General features: G+C 29.5%; 3 protein-coding genes across 3 annotated transcripts; 1 reads left to right on the forward strand and 2 right to left on the reverse strand.

Moving 5' to 3' along the window:
• Positions 1 to 6,746: 6,746 nt before the first annotated feature.
• On the reverse strand, positions 6,747 to 7,997 carry LOC108565021 (uncharacterized protein C15orf41 homolog). Its single transcript, XM_017924258.1, has 5 exons — positions 7,785 to 7,997; positions 7,396 to 7,723; positions 7,287 to 7,336; positions 6,990 to 7,229; positions 6,747 to 6,927 (listed from the first exon to the last, which is right to left on the reverse strand). The coding sequence occupies exons 1-5, from the start codon at positions 7,880 to 7,882 to the stop codon at positions 6,804 to 6,806; spliced, it is 840 nt and encodes a 279-aa protein (XP_017779747.1). The 5' UTR covers positions 7,883 to 7,997; the 3' UTR covers positions 6,747 to 6,803.
• A 185-nt stretch (positions 7,998 to 8,182) lies between these two features.
• Positions 8,183 to 10,568, forward strand: LOC108565015 (G protein pathway suppressor 2). The gene is made up of 4 exons (XM_017924243.1): positions 8,183 to 8,677; positions 8,834 to 9,045; positions 9,155 to 9,199; positions 9,998 to 10,568. Exons 1-4 carry the CDS (start codon positions 8,364 to 8,366, stop codon positions 10,402 to 10,404), a joined length of 978 nt encoding a protein of 325 aa, XP_017779732.1. The 5' UTR covers positions 8,183 to 8,363; the 3' UTR covers positions 10,405 to 10,568.
• Positions 10,569 to 12,878: 2,310 nt separating this feature from the next.
• LOC108564777 lies at positions 12,879 to 21,171 on the reverse strand. The gene is made up of 5 exons (XM_017923895.1): positions 20,877 to 21,171; positions 20,404 to 20,450; positions 13,654 to 13,857; positions 13,491 to 13,587; positions 12,879 to 13,436 (listed from the first exon to the last, which is right to left on the reverse strand). Exons 1-5 carry the CDS (start codon positions 20,932 to 20,934, stop codon positions 12,985 to 12,987), a joined length of 858 nt encoding a protein of 285 aa, XP_017779384.1. The 5' UTR covers positions 20,935 to 21,171; the 3' UTR covers positions 12,879 to 12,984.
• Between the last annotated feature and the right edge of the window lie 310 nt (positions 21,172 to 21,481).

The following is a 21,481-nucleotide window of genomic DNA, read 5'->3' on the forward strand; positions in this document are numbered from 1 at the left end:
ACATATTTGGTTTTATACCAATTAAAATCAATAATATGAATGAAATGAAGACCGCATATTTCGTACTTATCAACTCTTTACTAATGCTAAGTAGTTATACAGCTGCGTGTGTTTTGGACATAATATATCGTCCGGGTGGACTAACCGTTATCAACAACTACGTAAACTCTATGGCACACGGTGCATCCGTATTACAGTTTTTCGTTAATCAAATATTGAATTGGACGCATTTGAAAGACCTGAAGCATCTTCTGAGTTCTTTGATCAAAATAAACGAGAGAATACTCGAGATTACACTGATTCCATTCAATCACGTTCGAGTTAGGAGACAAGTGTGCAGCTTACTTTTAGTGCTACTTTTTGGATATTCGTTTCAACTTGGTAACGAGATTCACGATCTACGATATATATATGCACATAAGAAAATACGATTTTATATTCTCCAAATAAGTATTCTCTTTGCTGGAATTGTTGTCTTTAAAATTTGCAGCTTCAGTTTGGTGATACTCGAGCTTTACAATAATCTGGAGGAGTACGTTGAAGATTTGACTTTCAATTCTACGGTTACGTTGAAGACAAGAAGGGATGGATACAACTTGAAAAGTTTTAAAGCTGCAATACTTCGATTGAACCTTATAACTGAACTCTTCAATAGTTGCTTCAGTAAACAATTGCTTTTCATTTACATGAACGGTTTTATCTACATCACTATGCAAGTTTATTACTCTCTAATAGGTAACAGGATGTACGATTCATTTTATATGGCAGCCTATGGTAAAATCCTTCTTTTCTTCTTCTATATATTTATTATTGCATATGTGTTTCAAACCATCATTAATAAGGTAAGTTAGATAATCTAATCATACTCAAATTATCATTTATCTAATATTATTTCAGATAACTCTAATTAAAGTAAAATTGTTAACTTATTCAACAAGTAATGTTGGTTACTTAACCAGAGAGGTATGCATACTAATATTGACTACAATTTTAGTATATTTTTTTTATCACTCGTTGTTTTTCATTCACTTTTTGGGTCCTCTGAACTAACTCTGTTCATCTTAATCAAAATATTAACTAATTACTTATTTCGTTTAGGCCTTTGAAATATCCCAACATTTGGTTAATTATCAAATAGAATTTACTGCAATGGATTTATTTAAAATTGATAAATCAACCGTACTGGAGGTAAATAACATTGTTAAAATATTGTAATTATCTTTACAACTTACGATTTCAGATAATCGGCACTATTTTCACATATTTAATAATTTTGCTGCAATCAAATACTGAAAATATGCAGCCAACACGTAGAGAATCAGCCAATCTTTTAGTAAGGTCAGATACCAAAATAACCAGACGTTTTTATTTAAAAAAAAAATAATTCTTTTTAAACCAAAATTAACATTTGTTTTTAAATTTATTTTTAACTCAGGAATCTCAATAGAAAAAATAAATTTGTTTTAATTTAATTATTTTTTAAGTATGTAAATCAACAAGCTTTGTGTATAAATATAGAAACTGTATTCAAGAAAAATTCTACATCTAAGAAGTTTTTATTTTATCAATTATTTATGTTCAATATCAATTACCCAAAATCAGGGGAAAAAATGAAATTTTATAAAGGATGAAATAAAGGATGTTTAACAATTAAGATAATGGAAATTATTATCTTCTACGAACAATGATTTTCTTTTCTAATGTAAAATATTTTTAATTTATACATCTTATAGGTAACTCTAATTAAGACAAAGTTGTTAAGCTTTACAAAATGTAATTTTGGTTTCTTAAGCATCGAGGTATGAATTCTAACATTAACATTTAGTTCAATTAATTATTTACATCTCTTTCAAAACTATTAAATATAACAGCCATGCTTAACATAATTCGGATTCTATTAATTCGGTTTGCAAATGTCAATACAAACTTAATTTTAATTGTGTTTTTTATGCCGTTATTTGTGCGGTTTTAAAATTCTCAATTTGAAACTGTCCAGAATATTGGTGGAATCAACTATCAATATAATGCGTGGTATTGCTGTTTTTCCTTCTGCTGATAATGTTTGTACTTTCAAAATTCTTAATTTATAAACTAATTTAATATTTGATCACATTATATTTATAAATTAGCTAAACACTCTCATTGTATAATATTATTTAATAAATATGAAATATGTTAACAATAAGAATCTTTTTTTTTGTTTGGTTAAGGAGTGGAAACCTCTCCCCTTCTTCAGCAGCATCCAGGTCCGGTGTTTACAGATGTCTCTGAAATATAGATTGTCTTAGCCAAGCTCTGCGCTTCTATGTGTGTCCACTATCACTTTCTTCCCTTTCTCTCTCCATTCTCCGCTCATCATTTTCCTTAATGGAGAGCACCCCATACTTTTGTTGTATTTCGTTTTTTATTAAATAATTGTGATGTACACATTGAAAAGTATTTATAAGTAATTATTTTGTTCATTTTAATCTATTTTTTTTATTTTATGCATAATACGGAATTTAAAATATATAAAAGTAAAAACCATGAAAATTTTTAAAATTTCCCCGACTTACGAACAACCCTTTACAACGGAACTAGTTTGTAAGTCGGGAGATACCTAGATATTTATCTTATTTTTAAATATATACTAGCCTTTACTTTCTACCATCATGTTAAAATCCATTTTCAATATTTAAAAAAACTGAAATTATGATCAGTTTCACTTACTTGTGAAACAAAAAAACACGTATTTGAAATTAAGTGTAACTTACGTAATAAAGCTATTATTTGACTATTATTTCCTGGATTGGCCATCGCTATTCCATTAGATATTGATTAGTTACATAACAGAAATGGTAATATACTCCAAACAGATATAAATTCACCCAATCCAAGTCAAAGCATTAGAAGAACACACTCTCATTCGCCATGTTAAATAAAATAGATTTACTCTTAAAATTTATAATTAATGTGGGCAACATATTTGGATTTATACCAATTAAAATCTATAATATGAATGAAATGAAGACCGCAAATATCGTACTTATCAATTCTTTACTAATACTAATTAGTTATACAGCTTTGTGTGTTTTGGACATAATATATCGTCCGGGTGGACTAACCGTTATCAACAACTACGTAAACTCTTTGGCTCACGCTGCATGCGTTTTGCAGTTTTTCGCAAATCAAATATTCAATTGGACGCATTTGAAAGACCTGAAGGATCTTCTGAGTTCTTTGATCAAAATAAACGAGAGAATACTCGAGATTACGCTGATTCAATTGAATCACGTTCGAGTTAGGAGACAAGTGTGCAGCTTACTTTTATTGCTACTTTTTGGATATTCGTTTCAACTTGGTTACGAGATTTACGATCTACAACTCGTTGATGATCATATGAAAATACGATTTTATATTCTCCAAATAACTATTCTTTTTGCTGGGATCGTTGTCTTTCAAATCTCCAGCTTCAGTATGGTGATTCTCGAGCTTTACAACAATCTGGAGGAATACGTTGAAAATTTGATTCTCAATTCTACGTTGAAGATAAAAAGTGATGGATACAACTTGGAGAAATTTAGAGCTGCAATACTTCAATTGAACAATACAACTGAACTCTTCAATAGTTGCTTCAGTAAACAATTGCTTTTCATCTACATGAACGGTTTTATCTACATCACAATAAAAGCTTATTACTCTCTAATAGGTAACAGGACGTACAATGCATTTTACATAGCCGCCTATAGTAAGATCCTTCTTTTCTTCTTCTATATGTTTATTATTGCATATGTGTTTCAAACCATAACTAATAAGGTAAATTAGATAGTCTAATTTCGTATTCAAAATAACATCTATCTATTATTCTTTCAGATAACTTTAATTAAAGTAAAATTGTTAAGTTTTTCAAGAAGTAATTTCGGTTACTTAACCAGAGAGGTATGTATACTAACATTGACTACAATTTTACAGTATTATTTTATCACTCGTTCTTTCATTTACTGTTTGGGGACTCTAGGCTAACTGTAGCTGTAGCCCTCAACTAACACTGTTTGAGAGCCCTGAACTAACTATTAACCAAAAAGATTATGTACAAATCCGCCACTGATATCACACAATTCCTTTCATCTCATACAAAATATTAATCAATTGCTTATTTCGTTTAGGCTTTTGAAATATCCCAACATTTGGTTAATTATCAAATAGTATTTACTGCAATGGATCTATTTACAATTAATAAATCAACCGTACTAGAGGTAATTTTTTTAAAAATATTATAACTATTTCTATTATTTACGATTTCAGATAATCAGCACTATTTTCACATATTTAATAATTCTGCTGCAATCAAATACTGCAAATATGGCGCCAAAAAATAGAGTAACAACCAGTTTTGATGAAAGAGTAGATCCCGCATTATTAAAAAAAAATATATTTTAAGCTTTATTTTTAACACAAGAATCTAATATCAATAGAAAAAATAAATGTGTTTTAATTTAAGTTTTTGTTTTAAGTACCTAAATCAACGTGTCACTAATCAAAAACTAAAAAAACAATAATTAAACACATCAGCAGCTTTGTGTATAAATAAAGAAAGTTTATTCAGGAAAAATTCTACATCTAAGAAGTTTTTATTGTATCAATTATTTATGTTTAAAATCAATTACCCAAAATTAAGGAAAAAATGTAATGATTAAGGACGTTTAACAATTAAGATAATGGAAATTATTGACTTTTGCGAATAATGATTTTTCTAATGAACATAAAGACAAAGACCTCAATTTCCAAATTGTTCTATGATTTTCTCACTCAAAATAATGGTGTAAACGGCAGCGTAAATCAATGATTTACTTATAATTAATACATATTGACTATATCGTATAATTAGAGTGAAGAACATTGGTTGATTAAGCATTTGAGAGGCTTTAGGCTCAAAGTAATTGTGACGCCCTCCTCTAAATATTTCCAATTTCGCTACTATAAGATCCCCTTGATTTGACATACAATACACTGAATACACGAAATTATTGAGGTTGCGAAACAAAAAACGTTTTTGAAATAATGTGTAACTTACGTAACATAAGCTTTTATTTGTCCATTAACTTTTACATTTGCCGTCGCTATTAGACATTGATTAGTTACACAACAAATGTTATAATACGCTTCGAACAGGTTTAATTTCACCTAATCCAAGTCAGAGCATTGCAAGAATACAATCTTATTCATCATGTTAAATAAGATAGATTTAATACTAAAGTTTATAATTATTGTAGGCAACATATTTGGATTTATACCAATTAAAATCAATAATATGAATGAAATGAAGACCGCATATATCGCACTTGTCAATTCTTTGCTAATACTAATTAGTTATACAGCTTTATGTGTTTTGGACATACAATATCGTCCAGGTGGAATAACCGGTATCAACAACTACGTAAACTCTTTCGCACACGGAGCATGCGTTTTGCAGTTTTTCGCAAATCAAATATTCAATTGGACGCATTTGAATGATCTGAAAAATCTTCTGAGCACTTTGATCAATATGAATGAAAGAATACTCGAGATTACGCTGATTCCATTTAATTACGTTCGAGTTAGGAGACAAATATGCAGCTTACTTTTAGTGCTACTTCTTGGATATTCCTTTCAACTTGGTTACGAGATTTACGATCTACAATTCTTAGCTGTTCCCTCAAAAATACGTTTTTATATTCTCCAAATAACCATTATCTTTACTGGCATCGTAGTATTTCAAATCTCCAGCTTCAGTATGGTGATACTCGAGCTTTACAACAATCTGGAAGAGTACGTTGAAAATTTGATTCTCAATTCTACGGTTACGTTGAAAACAAGACGCGATGGATACAACTTGGAGAGTTTTAGAGTTACAATACTAGGATTGAACAGTGCAACTGAATTATTCAATAGTTGCTTTAGTAAACAATTGCTTTTCATCTACTTGAACGGTTTTATCTACATGACAATGCAAGCTTATTACTCTCTAACAGGTAATAGAACGTATAATGCATTTTACATAGCAGCCTATGGTAAAATCATTATTTTCTTCTTCTATATGTTTATTATTGCCTATGAGTTTCAAACCATAACCAATAAGGTAAATTAGATAGTCTAATTTCAAATTGAATATAACATTAACCCAATATTCTTTCAGATAATTGTAATTAAAGTAAAATTGTTAAATTTTACAAAATGTAATGTTGGTTACTTATCTAAAGTGGTATGTATTCTAAACTTCTAAACTATTATCATTAAAGTAAAATCAATATTTCCTCATTTGCTTTCTGTTTGTGAACACATTTTACATATTTCCTCCAATTTTCATTAAAATAATAATTGTTTATCGGATTTAGGCTTTTGAAATATGCCAACAATTAGGCAGTCATCAAATAGGATTTACTGCAATGGATTTATTTAACATTGATATATCAACTGTACTACAGGTAAGTTTTGTTTATAAAATTTCGGTAATAACTTTTATAACTTCCAATTACAGATAATCAGCACTATTTGCACATATCTAATAATTCTGCTGCAATCAAGTGGTAATCATTCTAAGCCAATTACTAGAGAATCGAATCAAAATGCATACGGCACAGTTAGAGTTCCGCCTCAAGATAACTAAGAAATTCTTATTTAGAAGACGAAGGTAACTTGTTTTTTTTTTAATCCAAGATTAACAAGTGTACGTATTTATAAGTCAGGAATCAAATATTAAGTTAATAGATAAAAATATATTTGTTTATTATAAAACATAAAAAACAATGTCAACACTTGCAGAAAATATCACATTAGAATAACCACTATTCTATACCTATGCACGTTAAATTTTCTGGTAGATGATCACTAACAATAAATCTTTTGTCATTTTGTAATTTAACAGTTTCCAAGTATCCAAACCAATATATCACCAATCCTGATCCAAACCTAACAAAAATAGTAATAAAAAAATAAGAGACAAATCAGTAAATTTACGACGAAAAACAAACCTATTCCAATAGCATGAATACTGTTTTTTTACATAATCCTGATGTATATCGTAATCACCAAACATTGCTTTACTCTCAATCCAATGAATAATGAAACCATTAACTGCTATTGGTATTTCCAGTTTAACATCTGGTGTTTTGTCATATCCAAATTTCCTTAAATATATCTCATCTCTGAATGCTATTCCCAAATCAGACATTTTCTTGTACAATTTTATTTCATATTGTTGCCCAACAGAACTAAAACCATTCAACAACTATAAATACTGAATATAAAAATAAAAAATACAAACTCACTTTTTCATTGCCTCTACAATTGGGCTATACTGGTCATCATATAATGTGCACTAAATAAATATATAACATGTATAAAGTCATTGATAGATAATAAACTACAAATACTCACCAGAAATATTTCATGAGCTAGCTTTTGATCTGTGATCAAGTTTGTGTCTTTAAGAAGTTTATTAATCTTAGTATTGCTAGTGTCTGTTTGCTGGTCAGGGTTGTCATTGCTATCAATACATTTTAATATCAGCTTAGCAATTAGACATGGAGCAATATTCACTTTCCTGGCAATGTTGATGATGATACCTGGTTCTTCTCCATTAGCAATTGCCTGCTTATACATATTATAATACTTATTCATTTTCCATTCAGACCTTGTGTAGGTAAACTTCATTAATTTCTGATATTCTGAAGATAATATACTGCATAACACTTCATACTGAATGCTGTAACAAATGTATGATTTATTAATAATTACATTAATTAGTAATTTAAACTAATACTGACTTGGGAAAAGTTTCTCTTAATAATTTCAAGCAATTCCTGGATAATCCTTTATATTCCCTAATAGTGGATGTGATTTTCTCGTACATCTTTATATCCATGTTGGTGTAAATTCACAATTGAATGAAAATATTTATTTAAATCACTATAACAAGACTTCCAAAGACTACGTAAGTTATGTTTTGATAATTTGATTTCTTTATACTTTGGTTAAGGCGGTAAGTGCAGTTATACCAACGTATTTTTCAATCAATTCGCAGGGTTACAAATATTGTGTAAAAAAATTGTACAACATATTACTGAGTTCGTTTGACTTATATTGCTTCACTTTTTCCATAAACTATTTAGAATCAGAATTTAATTATTGTCCAATTTTTTAGTATACTTAAAGTCCATAATACAAATATATAATTTCGAAGTCCTAACCTTCATCTGGAAACTGGTTTGGAAAGTAGAAATATGTGTTATGGTACATTTTGACAGTTATAACAGTGTTTTCAGAGGTTTTTTATTTATAAATATATAAGAATAAATATAGTTTCTATATAAAAGTGAGTTAAGTGTGCTTAGTTTGTTGTAAAAATGCCAGCAGCAGTGATTGATAAGCAGGACCGTTCGGAGCAGATGTGGAATGCCCTGAAGAAGCATATTTTGCGTGAAAGGGAACGCAAGAAACAGGAAAGAGAGGCCGAGGTTGAAGAGGAACGGTTGAGGAAAGAACGCGAGGCAAGGGAGCAGCAAGATGTTATGACCTTAGGTGAAACAAAGGAACAGATATCACAGCTCGAGTCTAAGCTTTCAGTGCTTAAGGAAGAGAAACACCAATTATTTTTGCAATTGAAACGAGTACTTAATGAGGATGATAATCGTAGGAAACAATTACACAAAGAAACTAGGTATGAAATTACACTTTTTATATTAGAATATTCAATAAACTATTGTATTTCACTAATGTATATTATAAGTTTATAGTCTGATTTACGTTATTTAGAAATTCTTATTTGCAATTGTCATTTGTGATTATTCTTAATCTTAATTATTATTTGTTTCAGTGAGGTTGTGGCTTTGCAAAACATTCCTCCAAGCATAGTGCATCAACAATTGTACATGCCATCATCTATACCTAGAGGAACGCCAGTACCACAGCAGAATCTAAAGCCAGCAACAAAAAGACCAAGGAGTCCTAGCCCTGTCTCCTTGTACCATCAGAATTACGGCTTCAAGCCCACCAATGTGACAAACCCATCATATCAATCTCCACAGAGTAAGACGGCATTCGATATTGATAATCCACATAAATCTCTGAAATTGTCTTCATTCAGTTTGATCCGGGCATTTTTCTTTATTTTTTAATTTATTTTGTTTTATTGCAGAAGATGCTAGACCTCACGAATTTGTTCGAGCTGTATTATGGAACAGTGAGTGTCAAATCTCGCTATTTTACCATAGTTCTTGGCTTTCAACGAAAAGCGTTTATAGTATCACTCAACATTTGCCCCCAATTTAATTTTATAACAAACATACAAAACCCTTCATACACTCACATATACATACACATTATTCGCATCTAGTCCTTGGAGTATTTTTGTTTACGTAACGTAAATCCAATGCTTGTCCAATTTATTAAAAAAAAAATCAAAACGATTTAATAGTTGGATATCACTGCTACTATAAATTAACAAATTAACTTTTTCAATGGTGACAAGCAAGGTATTTTCGAAACGCTCAATCAGTGCTCTCAATTCAACTTATGTAGAAGATGCAGTTTGATTATATATTATACAAAATTGTGTATATAATCAATTCGTTTAATCTGATGTATTTTAATTTTGAGCTGTGATTGTAGTTGATAAATGCCTTGTCTCGCCGCTTTGGTACAAAATATAACAATTTAATTAAATGTTTGTCAAATCGCAAATGAAATGAAAGACAAAGTTCCGATGAAAACAAAATAATATATCGAAATGATGAGCAATTAATTTAAACTGTTTCCGAACTTTACCTGCATCTCAAGTTTTTTTTTTATTTTTCTTCTAAATTTACGAATTAATTGTGATTTTGGTATTTTATTTTATATTTTGCATTCACTGCATCTGAGGGATGCACAAATCCCGAAGAATAGAATTTGGTTTTCAGATTGTGAAAAGATTCGTTTGCGATGATTTTATGTAGATGTGTTCATTAGATGGTGGTGTTCAAAGTGTTGGTGATTTCAGAAACTCCGCAGTACGCGAATCAACCTGGAGCGTTTTACACGGTTCCGCCGCAGGAGCTGTCTATCTACTATTCCCAGCAAGGTGCAATCCAAAGTAGGGAACCAGCCAGGCAGGTATTCGAAACGGCTAGACCGCCTCCGACTTCGTACCATTTGGAGCAGAAGCCGATGGAACATTATCCACTACGACCATCCTCGTCTCACGTGATCCATTCCGGTGCTATTGCTATAAATCCACAGCCGCAACAGCAACCCAACAAGACTGGAAGTATCACAAGTGGATATCCCATCAGGCACACGCAGTACCAGCAAGTTCCGGCACCCGCGTCCGCACTATACACGGCTCAGAGCAGACCCATCTACCAATCCCCCAGTGCCCCAATGAATTATCCCCCAAGAGAACAGTAGGTCCGCGTATATATTATTATTTATATTTTTAACGAATATATTATATTTCTCAGTAATTATCAACATTGACAATCATATATGTTATGTGCACTTATATAATAGAATATGCTCTTAATGTTCTACTATTTACAATGTACAGTATTAAAATAATAGCCTTTGGAAAAAAAAAAACTTGCTATGAGTAACTAAAATTACATTTTGGAAAACGTTACTCAATCAATTAATTCCTATTATCGTTATTCTCTAGCTATTGAGGATTATGTATCTACAAAATTCGCGTAATCTGGAAATGAACTGTATATTGTATCAATGTAACTAGTAACGTGATTCTGCATAGAGTATTTACTATAATCATTTTCATTCGTTTTGAAAATATTTACGTATATAAATATTTATTTAATATAGGTATACTAACTCGGTGTCACAGCTTTAACTAGGTTATAGATTTCTGTTTGAAGAATTGCATGTAAATCATATATCGTATTGTTTACGTGGAACATTATTTTGTACATAAGCGCTTTTATAATTTGGTGGGGCTACTATAAACATTATCTTTCTATAGATAAGTCAATTATAAAAAGGAAATTCATGTATTCATAAGGATATAAATAGTTTACATAGATTTGTCTTTGGTGTAATGTTTCTCATTTATATATTTATTTCTAAGAAATGTCTACATACAATGCAAATTTGCTGTAGTTGATTTCATTTAATCTAAATATGTATATTCTTTAATATTTTAAGTAAAAAAAAGATATAAAATCAAGGTAATGATTTATTTATTTCCTTCCGATTTATTTTTATAAAAACATCCAATGTTTTTCCAATGTCTTTACAGACAAATTACTAAAACCAATTTCAATGAAGATCTGATTACAGAATTATGAAAATTGTTCTTATTTAATATTTGCTGATTACACTTTTATATGTAAATATTTTATCATTCTTTTTCATACTAACTAGGTATAATTACTAACTGTAACTATTATTACGACATTTGTATGGCTTTTTTTAATCAACATTCCACTCGTTCTGAATCTCATCTCTTAAGTGTTTATTTTATTGTGTAAATACATTTGCTCATTGCGTTTCTACGAAAAATATGAATGGAATATGGGACAGTTACAAATATTTTACAAATTATTGATGTTATAATAGTATGTGTTCATTTTTAAGGGTACATGGGAGCCTGCCAGAATTTCATAGGGGTGCAGACAAACAATATTTGCTTCAAGGAAGGTCGGTAGATTATTTATAATTAAAATTATTGAATAGAAATCAAACTATTTTTGTAATTATAATAAATGCGAAAACAATTATTTATTTTGTTTTAATTTTACACTTTAATTATTTGACAAACATAACGCGTCTCTTTGTCCGCACTAACAAAACGCAACGTTCATACACTTTTGTCCGTCAATTTGTGTTCGTTGAATGTTAGTCTAAGAAGTAGGAAATATTCATTAGAATTGATTGTATTGTCAATTGAAAGAAATATGAACAAAGATCATTGATATATTTACTATATAGAACATACATACTACACACATACTATATAGACATAGCAAGTTCAATAATTTATGAACCTGTTCTTATTTATAGACGTTTTCTTAAAGATTTTGTTATTTATTCGCTTCGTCGTCCGCACTAACGTACTTGATATTCATACGAACGTACACTTTGTCGTTAATTTACACTAATATATACTTTCAGATCTCATCGAGATAATAAGTGTGCAAACGTCAAAGTTACGGATAAATTGGCATGGAAATATCATTTATCTTATGTACAAACCTTGACATGAACTAGTCTAAGTAGAGATATCTATTAGAATTGATTGTTTTTCGAAAAGAGAGAAATGAAAAAATATCTGAATTGATATATTGACTATAAATAGAACCGTCAAAGCAAGTTTCTGTATCGACTAAATTATTGAGAAACATCAATAATTTATGAACGACTCGATATTTATGGATGAATTTTTGAGGGATGCCGCTATTTATTCGCTGCCTCGAATTTCGTTATAGATGTTAGTAGTATTTTTATGAAGCAATCGTTCGGAAGCATATAAATTCGTCGACATTTAACTTGCAGAAAACTGGTTATACATATGTAAAGATTTGATGTATCTGCAAAGAAGAAACACGAATAAAAATCAAAATGTTTGTGTTAAATTTATTATTCTATTATTTGTATAACATCCATTAACTGCTACGCATTTTCGATATTTTTTTGTCGTCATACATATTTAAATATATATAAGAATTAATAATAATATATTATCTGTTCATATCTTTTTTTTTTAAGTAATAACTTAACTAATAATGCGCAACTCTACGTAGAATGAACATTATGTTTGTTAATATTAAGAAGGTGCGCTTATTGAACGTAAATTTAGCGAAGGTTTTCGAATCACTAATATATTACACTATAAAATAATTAACAAATAATTTCTCTATATATATATATTTATATCTTTTTTTTCTTTTCGTATGTTCATAGATTCCTTCGCTATTGAATCTGTTTAAGATTAGAGACTATAATACACGAGTTTAAATAAAAAATATTATATAAAATAAATTAAGGTGCGTATAATTGCTTTCTATCGTTGGACTGTATGATCCACTTTGATCTGATCTGTGCCATATTCTTGAGATTTTGCTGGTGCGTCCACGGCTTTAATTCTTTCAGCTCGTTCTCCAGCGTTAGATCATCCTCGGAGTTCCTCTGTACAGGCTTCGGAGCAATGACTGAGACCGCTATGTAAGCCTTGGGATTCTTATTGAACTGCATCGGATTACCAGTAACCCTATGATATGAGAAGTGCTGATAGCGATTTTTGCTTGGTTTCATCTCCGAGGACACCACAGCAGCTTCAGTCACGTTCTTCGTCTCAGTCTCGTTCTGACTCAACCAATTCACCTTGGTATCAACTGGTACTTCAGTTTTCGTCTGAACCACTCGATCCTCCACTTTAACATTCATTTTCTCCAGCAGTTCTTTAGATTTCGCCAAATCTTCGTCGATTTTTTCTACAAGAAATACAAATTAACATAAAACACAATATTAACAGTATCTCAACTCACGTAACAAGTTATGGACTTTGGTCCACTGCTGCGGATTCTCCGCAATCTTTATCATCAGCTCAAGAAGCATCTCGCTGGCTTTCGCTTCGTGCTCCGCCTGCAAAAAGCAAACCATTCATATAATTAACCGAATCTAAATCGATCGAGACGACAGAGAACGCACTTTTTCTGGTACATTCTTCGTAACCTCGTATCCCGAACTGTTCCTCTTCACCAGACCCATAAGAAATTCGTAGCTCCGCTTTTTCCTTTCCCCGCCTTCGCTGGTTGTTAATTTCGGTTTCAGTTCTCTATTATTCATGGCTTCGTGTGAATCTGGAGGTCTTCCAACAATTTCCTCATCTGGTTGATACGTAGTGTCCATTATCTGGAATTATATTCATAATGCAGAAGCATTAAATGTACACACCTTTAATATCAAATGAACGTAAAGAAATTCTTTATTTTGCAGCTAAAAATATAATTTTGTTAGCGTAATGAGAATCGATCGACGACGGCATTTTTTTTTGCTCGACCCGTATAATTCATTTATTAAAATTACTTTCATACAAAAAAAAAATCGTATTTTCCCTTAATTTATTTACAGATAATATCTAAATGGATCTCCTTGAAGTGTATACATTAATAATCTAGTTAATTAAAGTTCAAAACAAATATTAACAAACAACAAATATAAATCAAATGAAATACTGAATTTAAGCCAATTTTATTCACTGAATTCATTAATTAAATTTAATTTGTTTACAGAAAATGGACCTTCTTGAATAATAATATTTATTAAAACAGTAAAATTACAAAATAGAATAATAATAAAAAAAAACTGCTTCAAAGAGCTATTTCTTAAAAAATATTAATTAATAGTCAACGTAATTAAAGAACTACCAACACACAAAATAATTATTAAATTTCATAAAATTCTGTATAACTTTCAACATTATTTTAACAGAATTAAGCAAATTCTATTCACTAACGAATGACTATGTTTGCTTACCAAAAGTCATTTATAATAAACCAAATATTATTATTTAAGCTAAAACACATATAAATCATTTATTAAAATGCTTTGATATAAAGAGACTTGAATAAATTTAATTACAGATAATATCTGGATCTCCGTCAAGAATATTAATTAATAAACAACTTAATTAAAGTATTAAGGAGATATTAGCAAACAAGATAAAAAATCTAATGAATTACTGTATAGCAGAGTTTCAAAAAGATATTAACAGAATTAAGTCAATATTTATTCAATTTAAAAAAGAAACATTAAAGTAATTAATGTATCTTTATTAAATTGCCGTATATACTTGAGATTTTTAAAAACTAATATTTCTTCTTTCTTATGAAAAATATACAAATAATACTCTGAAATGATATGTAAATAAAGGAAAATGTATTGCTCAAAATATGAAAATAGAAATTATATCGACTACGGAAAATAAATTTAAAAATAGATCATATATATAAGAATAAATATATGTACTACAAAAGGGCATTACGTATATGTAGCGAAATGGACATGATGAAAATTGCATTGGCCGAAATGGGGTCAATATATTCATAGGAGTGTACACGAAATTGAATAGAATACGTGAATACATACAAATATTTGAGTGACGTCATTGAGAAATGATGTACATTTCTCGTGTTAATATGCATCAATCACGAAAAAATGTTTAAAATTGAATACAAGATATTCTTCATATTCTACAAATATATTTTCTTCAATGCAGACATTTTTGTTAAGTGCTATTAAAATCTAAGATTGTGTATGTGTACATTATCAAGTTTCAATATATAACTTTAATCTATCTTTGTAAGTTGTTAACGTGGCTTATGCTAAAACTTCTTGTTTCAATTAAATATTAGTTAATTTTCAAAATATCAAATACTCAAGTTGCTTAACTTTCAAATAAAACCATGGATTTCTTCATTTACAAACAATTGAATATTGCCTTAACACAAAAAAACAAATTATTATACAATTTGAAAATATTTATGTAAACGTGATATAATAATGAATACCATAAAAATTTGTCGAGTGTAAATATAATTTAGTTTTAGTTATATCAATGGGTCTATATCGCAAGCCCGACAACCGAAACCGTCTATTGAAATCCCGACTACCATAATCCCGACAATCAAAATCTCGACTATATTGAAATCCAGACTACCATAAAAATGTTATTGTAGAAATTTATAATAATAAAAGACACTGTCGGGATTTCGATATAGTCGGGATTTCGAACGTAGAAATTTTGCTTGCGATTGCGATATCAATTCAGAAGTAAAAATGAAGTGTTTTAACCTTCAAGAAACCACTTCTTTTGTACGCTGAAAATCAATAAAAATATTGTACATGGCACCACTTCATATGCGAATTGAAGGTAAGCGCACTCGACAAACATCAATATTATGTAATTCGATCGCACGTCGGGTCATGTATATACATAGTTTTTTCTCCATCCATCTCCAAATTAAATTATTTGCGTTCCTGTGTGAATGCGCCGGGTAATTTAAATATCGTTTAGCAGTTGTATTATTGATCACTGGGATTGCGAGAACTGCGTGTCGAAAATACACCAAAAAAAAACTTATTATTCAAATATTGAAAACGTGGGTATTACGCATCAAAAAGTTCAAGGCTACAATTTTTTCTTGATAAATCTTGATCCAAACATCTAATGTTCCAGATATGTACAGTGGGTGTTCGGTTAACGTACAGAATCCGTTCGTTAACTGAACATAGATTTGACTTAAGCTTCATATCACCACAAGCGTTACCACGGCAATGTGTTCGTTATCCGAATATATATTCGTTGTTCGATTTGTTCATAGTCCGAACTGTTCGTTAACCAATCACGAACTGTATTTTAATGTCAGGGAATGAACTGCGAGTAAAGTAAATACAATTAATTTCCCGTTAGTCCTTCTTTGCGACTGGCGTCATCTAATTCTGTCCTGATTAAAAGACAGTCGTTAAATTTGTTTGGGATCATAAAAAAACGAACTTTTGAAGGGAAGGAAGAAACAAAGAAGAAGAAAAAGTGAAGAGTCTGAGAGAGAGAGAGAGAGAGAGTTAGGAAAAGAAAGAGTGACGTCCCTTTCAGAATTCAATTCGTTTGATCATCAAGAGATCCCATCAGCATTTTAAGCACTTCTTGCCCCCTCGTCGTCTTATTCCCGAGAGTAATTTAGAAGTTTTTATTGTACCACTCAAATGGAACTTACACAATTGGTCGATTTATTGTTTTCCACAAAGGATTCCCAATCCCGTCTCACTTTCCACGGCTCACCCGCAGCAGCAGACGCGGGAGGAATCCAATTTCCATGCATCCCCGTGCCTTCTCCGCACATCCATCAACCGCATAAAGTTTCAATACAAAGTCCATGTTTTTAATATCATTTTTCCTCGAGCCATAACTTGTAATGGCGAATGTAAATAATGTACTCTTCTCTTGTATGAAGACAACGCACTAAAAAAACTTTCCTTTAAACTTTCATCTTTCCATATTCACATTTTTTTTGTAGAAAATGTTAGTCCACTCTTACATTATTAACTACCTTCAAACTTAACTACATATTGATTGAAATAGACTTCTTTATTTTGCATTCATAAGAAATCTGCTGTAATATTCATAATAGAAAAATACCAATAATAATTTTCTTTCACGTCTTATATTGATTAGATAATGGATACATAAATAATTATTAATGTTCTAAAATTCTATTATTAATCATTTTAATATTCATTATTTGAATTTTTAAGAAAACTAAGGGTATAAGTGATAATGTTTTCAAACTATCAAGAAAATTCATTGGAACATTGATATTTTATTTGAAACAAACTCTGCGATATTTTTAATACTCTACAAATTTACTTCTTTCAACTGAAACACCAGATACAAAAGTTAAACAAGTAGTTTAATAATGGTGTTTTTAATAATATGTAATTATTAAAACTTATACAATTTCTTCTTACCTGCTTATTTTTGAAATTTTAATTTATAATATTTTTTAATAATATATTAAATAAATATAATATACTAAATAAATATTTAAATTTCATTCATTGTCATGCAGATTTCATAGCCAGAACATAGAATGGTATAAGTATGGTAATGATGACTTTCATTAATTGTATAATTTCAAGAAAAAAAAATTACACCAAAAACATGAAACTTTTATTTAAATTTTTTGATTAATTGAAAGCCATAAATAAAAAAATTGAAATAAATATTAAAGTGTCAAATTTTGATGTAATTCTAGGATTGTGGTGTTAAGTGAAGCGTTTCCACTGTATTTTTTTTAATTTCATTTTTCTTTGTATATTATTTTGCATTATATTTCTTTTAAACTTTTCAGCAAAATATATCCTTAACTTATATTAACTTGTGTACATTGTATAATCTATTTAATATAAAAATTGTTATAATATTCCTAATTAGTATATTAATACTTGAATATATTCCATAGAATTTGTCAAATTAAACGGTTGTAATTAATATCATAAATTTAAATTAAATAATTACAGCAACGTTTTAGAAATATATATGTATTCCTAACATAATTTATCTGCAAAATATGTTTCGTAATAGTGTACAGACCCAACAACTTCCAGAAACTACTATGAGTTATCTCCTAGTTTTCCCTTCCAAACTGAATATCGACCAGCAGCAGAGTCTTTATTAACGTATTCATATGAAACATGTTGGAATTGGAACTAATCGTTTAAATCCATTATTTCATTCTTTTCGCCCAATTGCATTAAAAATTAGTCATCGCGTTCAATATGTGACCCATTTAGTGGGAACGGTTCGAATCAAGTTGCAGTGATTACTTTCCAATCGGAACTGCACTAACGACTCGTCACACTCTAGCATCAATTTTCAAACATTCTCTCAAATTAATCATCAATTATGTATAGGCTCATATGTTATTTACTGTTGAACTGCATAAGATGTATTTACAGTACATTTGAAACTTTGTGTTTTGAAATGTTATTTGATGTTACTCAATTAAAAAAATGAGAATTTCTGAAATATAAGCGAAACAAGAAAAACAAATGTGAAAACTGAGAAGTTATTCAAATTAATCATCAATTATGTATAGACTCATATGTTATTTACTATTCAACTGCATAAGATGTATTTACAGAACATTTGAAAATTTATGCTTTGAAATGTTATATTTAATGTTACTGAAATATAAGCGAAAAAGGTAAAACAAATGTGAAAACTAAAAGAGAAACTTTGGGCTTTGAAATGTTATATTTGATGATACACTATTAAAATTGAAATATAAACAAAAAAGGCAAAACAAATGTGAAAACTGAGAAATTACTGTAACTAATATAAAAAAGTGTAAATATTTTGATTTGATAAACATTTAGAACTTAATTATTAATTATAATTTTCCTTATCAATAACTTGTAGCAAAACATATCAATCGCAAAGAATATATTAAAGCTGCTTTTTCTCACAAAAAGTGTGAATATTTTTGATAAACTTTAAAAACTTAATTATTAATTACGTTTTTCTCTACTAATAACTATATCAAATTGCAATTGATCTCTTTCTAAGAAATATCAAGCTCAAATAATTTACTAAAACGAATATTTCTAAGTGAAAGCACCTGAAAACTATGAGGAGAAACCGTAGCTGATACCAAAAGAGGGTGAATATTTTATCGATAAAACCAAATGCGTAAAACGATTCAAAATATTTGATCCACTTTTACAATTTTTTCAGTGACTAAAATTTACTTCATGTAAATTGCATTTTAAATTATTGTAACTTATATTATACAGTCATACATATGTTAACGTTACATTTGACTAGAGAATAAAGAGGAAAATCTACAAAATTTAAAACGCAATTGAAAACATTGATGTGCTACGAGTTTATTAGTAGAAGAAGAAATAACAACCAAGAAATGTATAATGAAGTTATACAGATGTCTCAATAAATGTCAGTAAAGCTATAAGTTTATTGAATGCAGAAGATGATGGTTTTATATTAGAAGATTTAGAAAACCTTGGGAGTAAAATAACAAAAAAAAAATAAAACAATATGAAGTTATGAAGAATTGTTATCATTGTTGAATTCAATAACTATAGTATAGATAATTTTTAAATAAAAGAGAAACAACTGTTTATTTAATAAATCTTTTCATTTTCTTCCATTCTGTCCATAATATATTTACTTCTGAAAACGAAGTTTCGCTTATCGTTGAAGAATTGACGAAACATTTAATATTTATTATAAAAATACAAATTGTTACGATTTATTTGATCAAATTTCATTGATAAAAAACATTAATACCACTAGCATACGTTGGTGTAATATTTATTTCAAATAAGTATTTTCTATCACGCGAAGAAACGTGAAAGAAGATACTTACGACAAAGACACCGACAATGGGGATCTTTTTTCAGAAAAGAATATTACATCATAGATATACCTTATATTAAATATAAATTATTCATTGGTGAACATAATAGCAATAATGAATTCTTTCGAAATAAAACAATAATAAATAATTTAATTAGATTTTACTAAAAAAAATTATTGTTTTTTTTTGTCTAAAAGTATTCCGTCTTAATTATTTCATTAATTCTAAAACAGTTTTTAATTATTAAAACGTATTTACAATAAGTCTTTGGTTATTTTTTTTTAATTTTATTTACTGTTGCAATAAATGTTATTATTAAAGAAAAACTAATTTTTTATTTATTATTTAAAATGTGTTTTTGTAGATTATATAGTAGTGATTTTTATTTAACAAATGACATGTAAATATATGTAAGTACATTCATTTAAATGAGTCTTATCACTGTTTGGGTGTATAGAAGATTGAGTTGTTCATTGTCAAGGAATAATAAAGAAAATCATTTATGCTACTGAAAACTCACCTCTTCTCCACTTATGTTTGCATTATCGTCCCCATATCCATAAAGAGCTAAAAAAAAATGTAACAAAGTAATTTCAGTGCTGGAAGCTGTTCATTAAAAGGATTAAAATCGAGTTAAAATCTAATCGGAAAACAATTAGGTCGGTAATTAGTCTTGCTGCTAATGAATGTTCTGCATTCGTACTCGCTCTCATAGACACACATTTCCTCTTCCTCGCATACATACATTTTTTTTGTAAAAACTGCAATATCAGCCAGAGTAGAGTTTTCAGCCCATTGGGTATTTCCTCAATTTCGCAGTCGAATAAGTTCAAAATAATTTATTGATTTTATTATATATGCGAAGAAGAAGTCGGAAGAAAGAAACAAACGCGATGAGGGGTGTAGAAGGATGAGGTAGGAAATTGATGTGTGTATGCACTATGTTGTAACATGGAATCCGTCAAATTTCAATTCCTCTATCAATGAACCTACCTTGACATGTCAGACCGATGAACATGTAGACGGTGAAACTGAGGCTCCTCGGATTCATTTTCTGGTCGTTCCTGTGCGGTTCATATAGATTCCGTACGTCTGGGGGTACAATAAAAGTGGTGTATTTACATTTTACACATGCAATGCACCTGAACGATGGTACTGTGTGGACGAAATGCTCGACTAATGCATTTTCCACAGACTATGATGCTCGTTTATATTATCATGCGCCTTAGCGATTTCCACCAATGCAACCCCTAAACATGGAAATTTCGAGCATGCGTTTCCTATTTTCCAGGTCCTCACTAAGATGGAAAGCCACCAAAATCTCATTCCAGAGAAAAAAAATATAACACAAATTCATTATTGAAAAAATAATAAGTAATACAAATATTTCTATATATAATATAATTGAAAGAATAGAATAAAGTCAATAGACTATAAAAAAAATTACTTAACTGATAACGAAGTTCGTAATTGTCCGAAAACATTGATAAATCTTGGAAAGAAGTTACCGGAGTTTGACACAAAATATAGCCAAAAAATATCCATTAACAAAGATGTTAGAAATGTATTCAATGCAGAAGATGATGAAATGAGAAAGT

Source organism: Nicrophorus vespilloides, unplaced genomic scaffold (assembly GCF_001412225.1).
Source record: "Nicrophorus vespilloides isolate i.1.1-1 unplaced genomic scaffold, Nicve_v1.0, whole genome shotgun sequence".
Lineage (NCBI taxonomy): Eukaryota > Metazoa > Arthropoda > Insecta > Coleoptera > Silphidae > Nicrophorus > Nicrophorus vespilloides.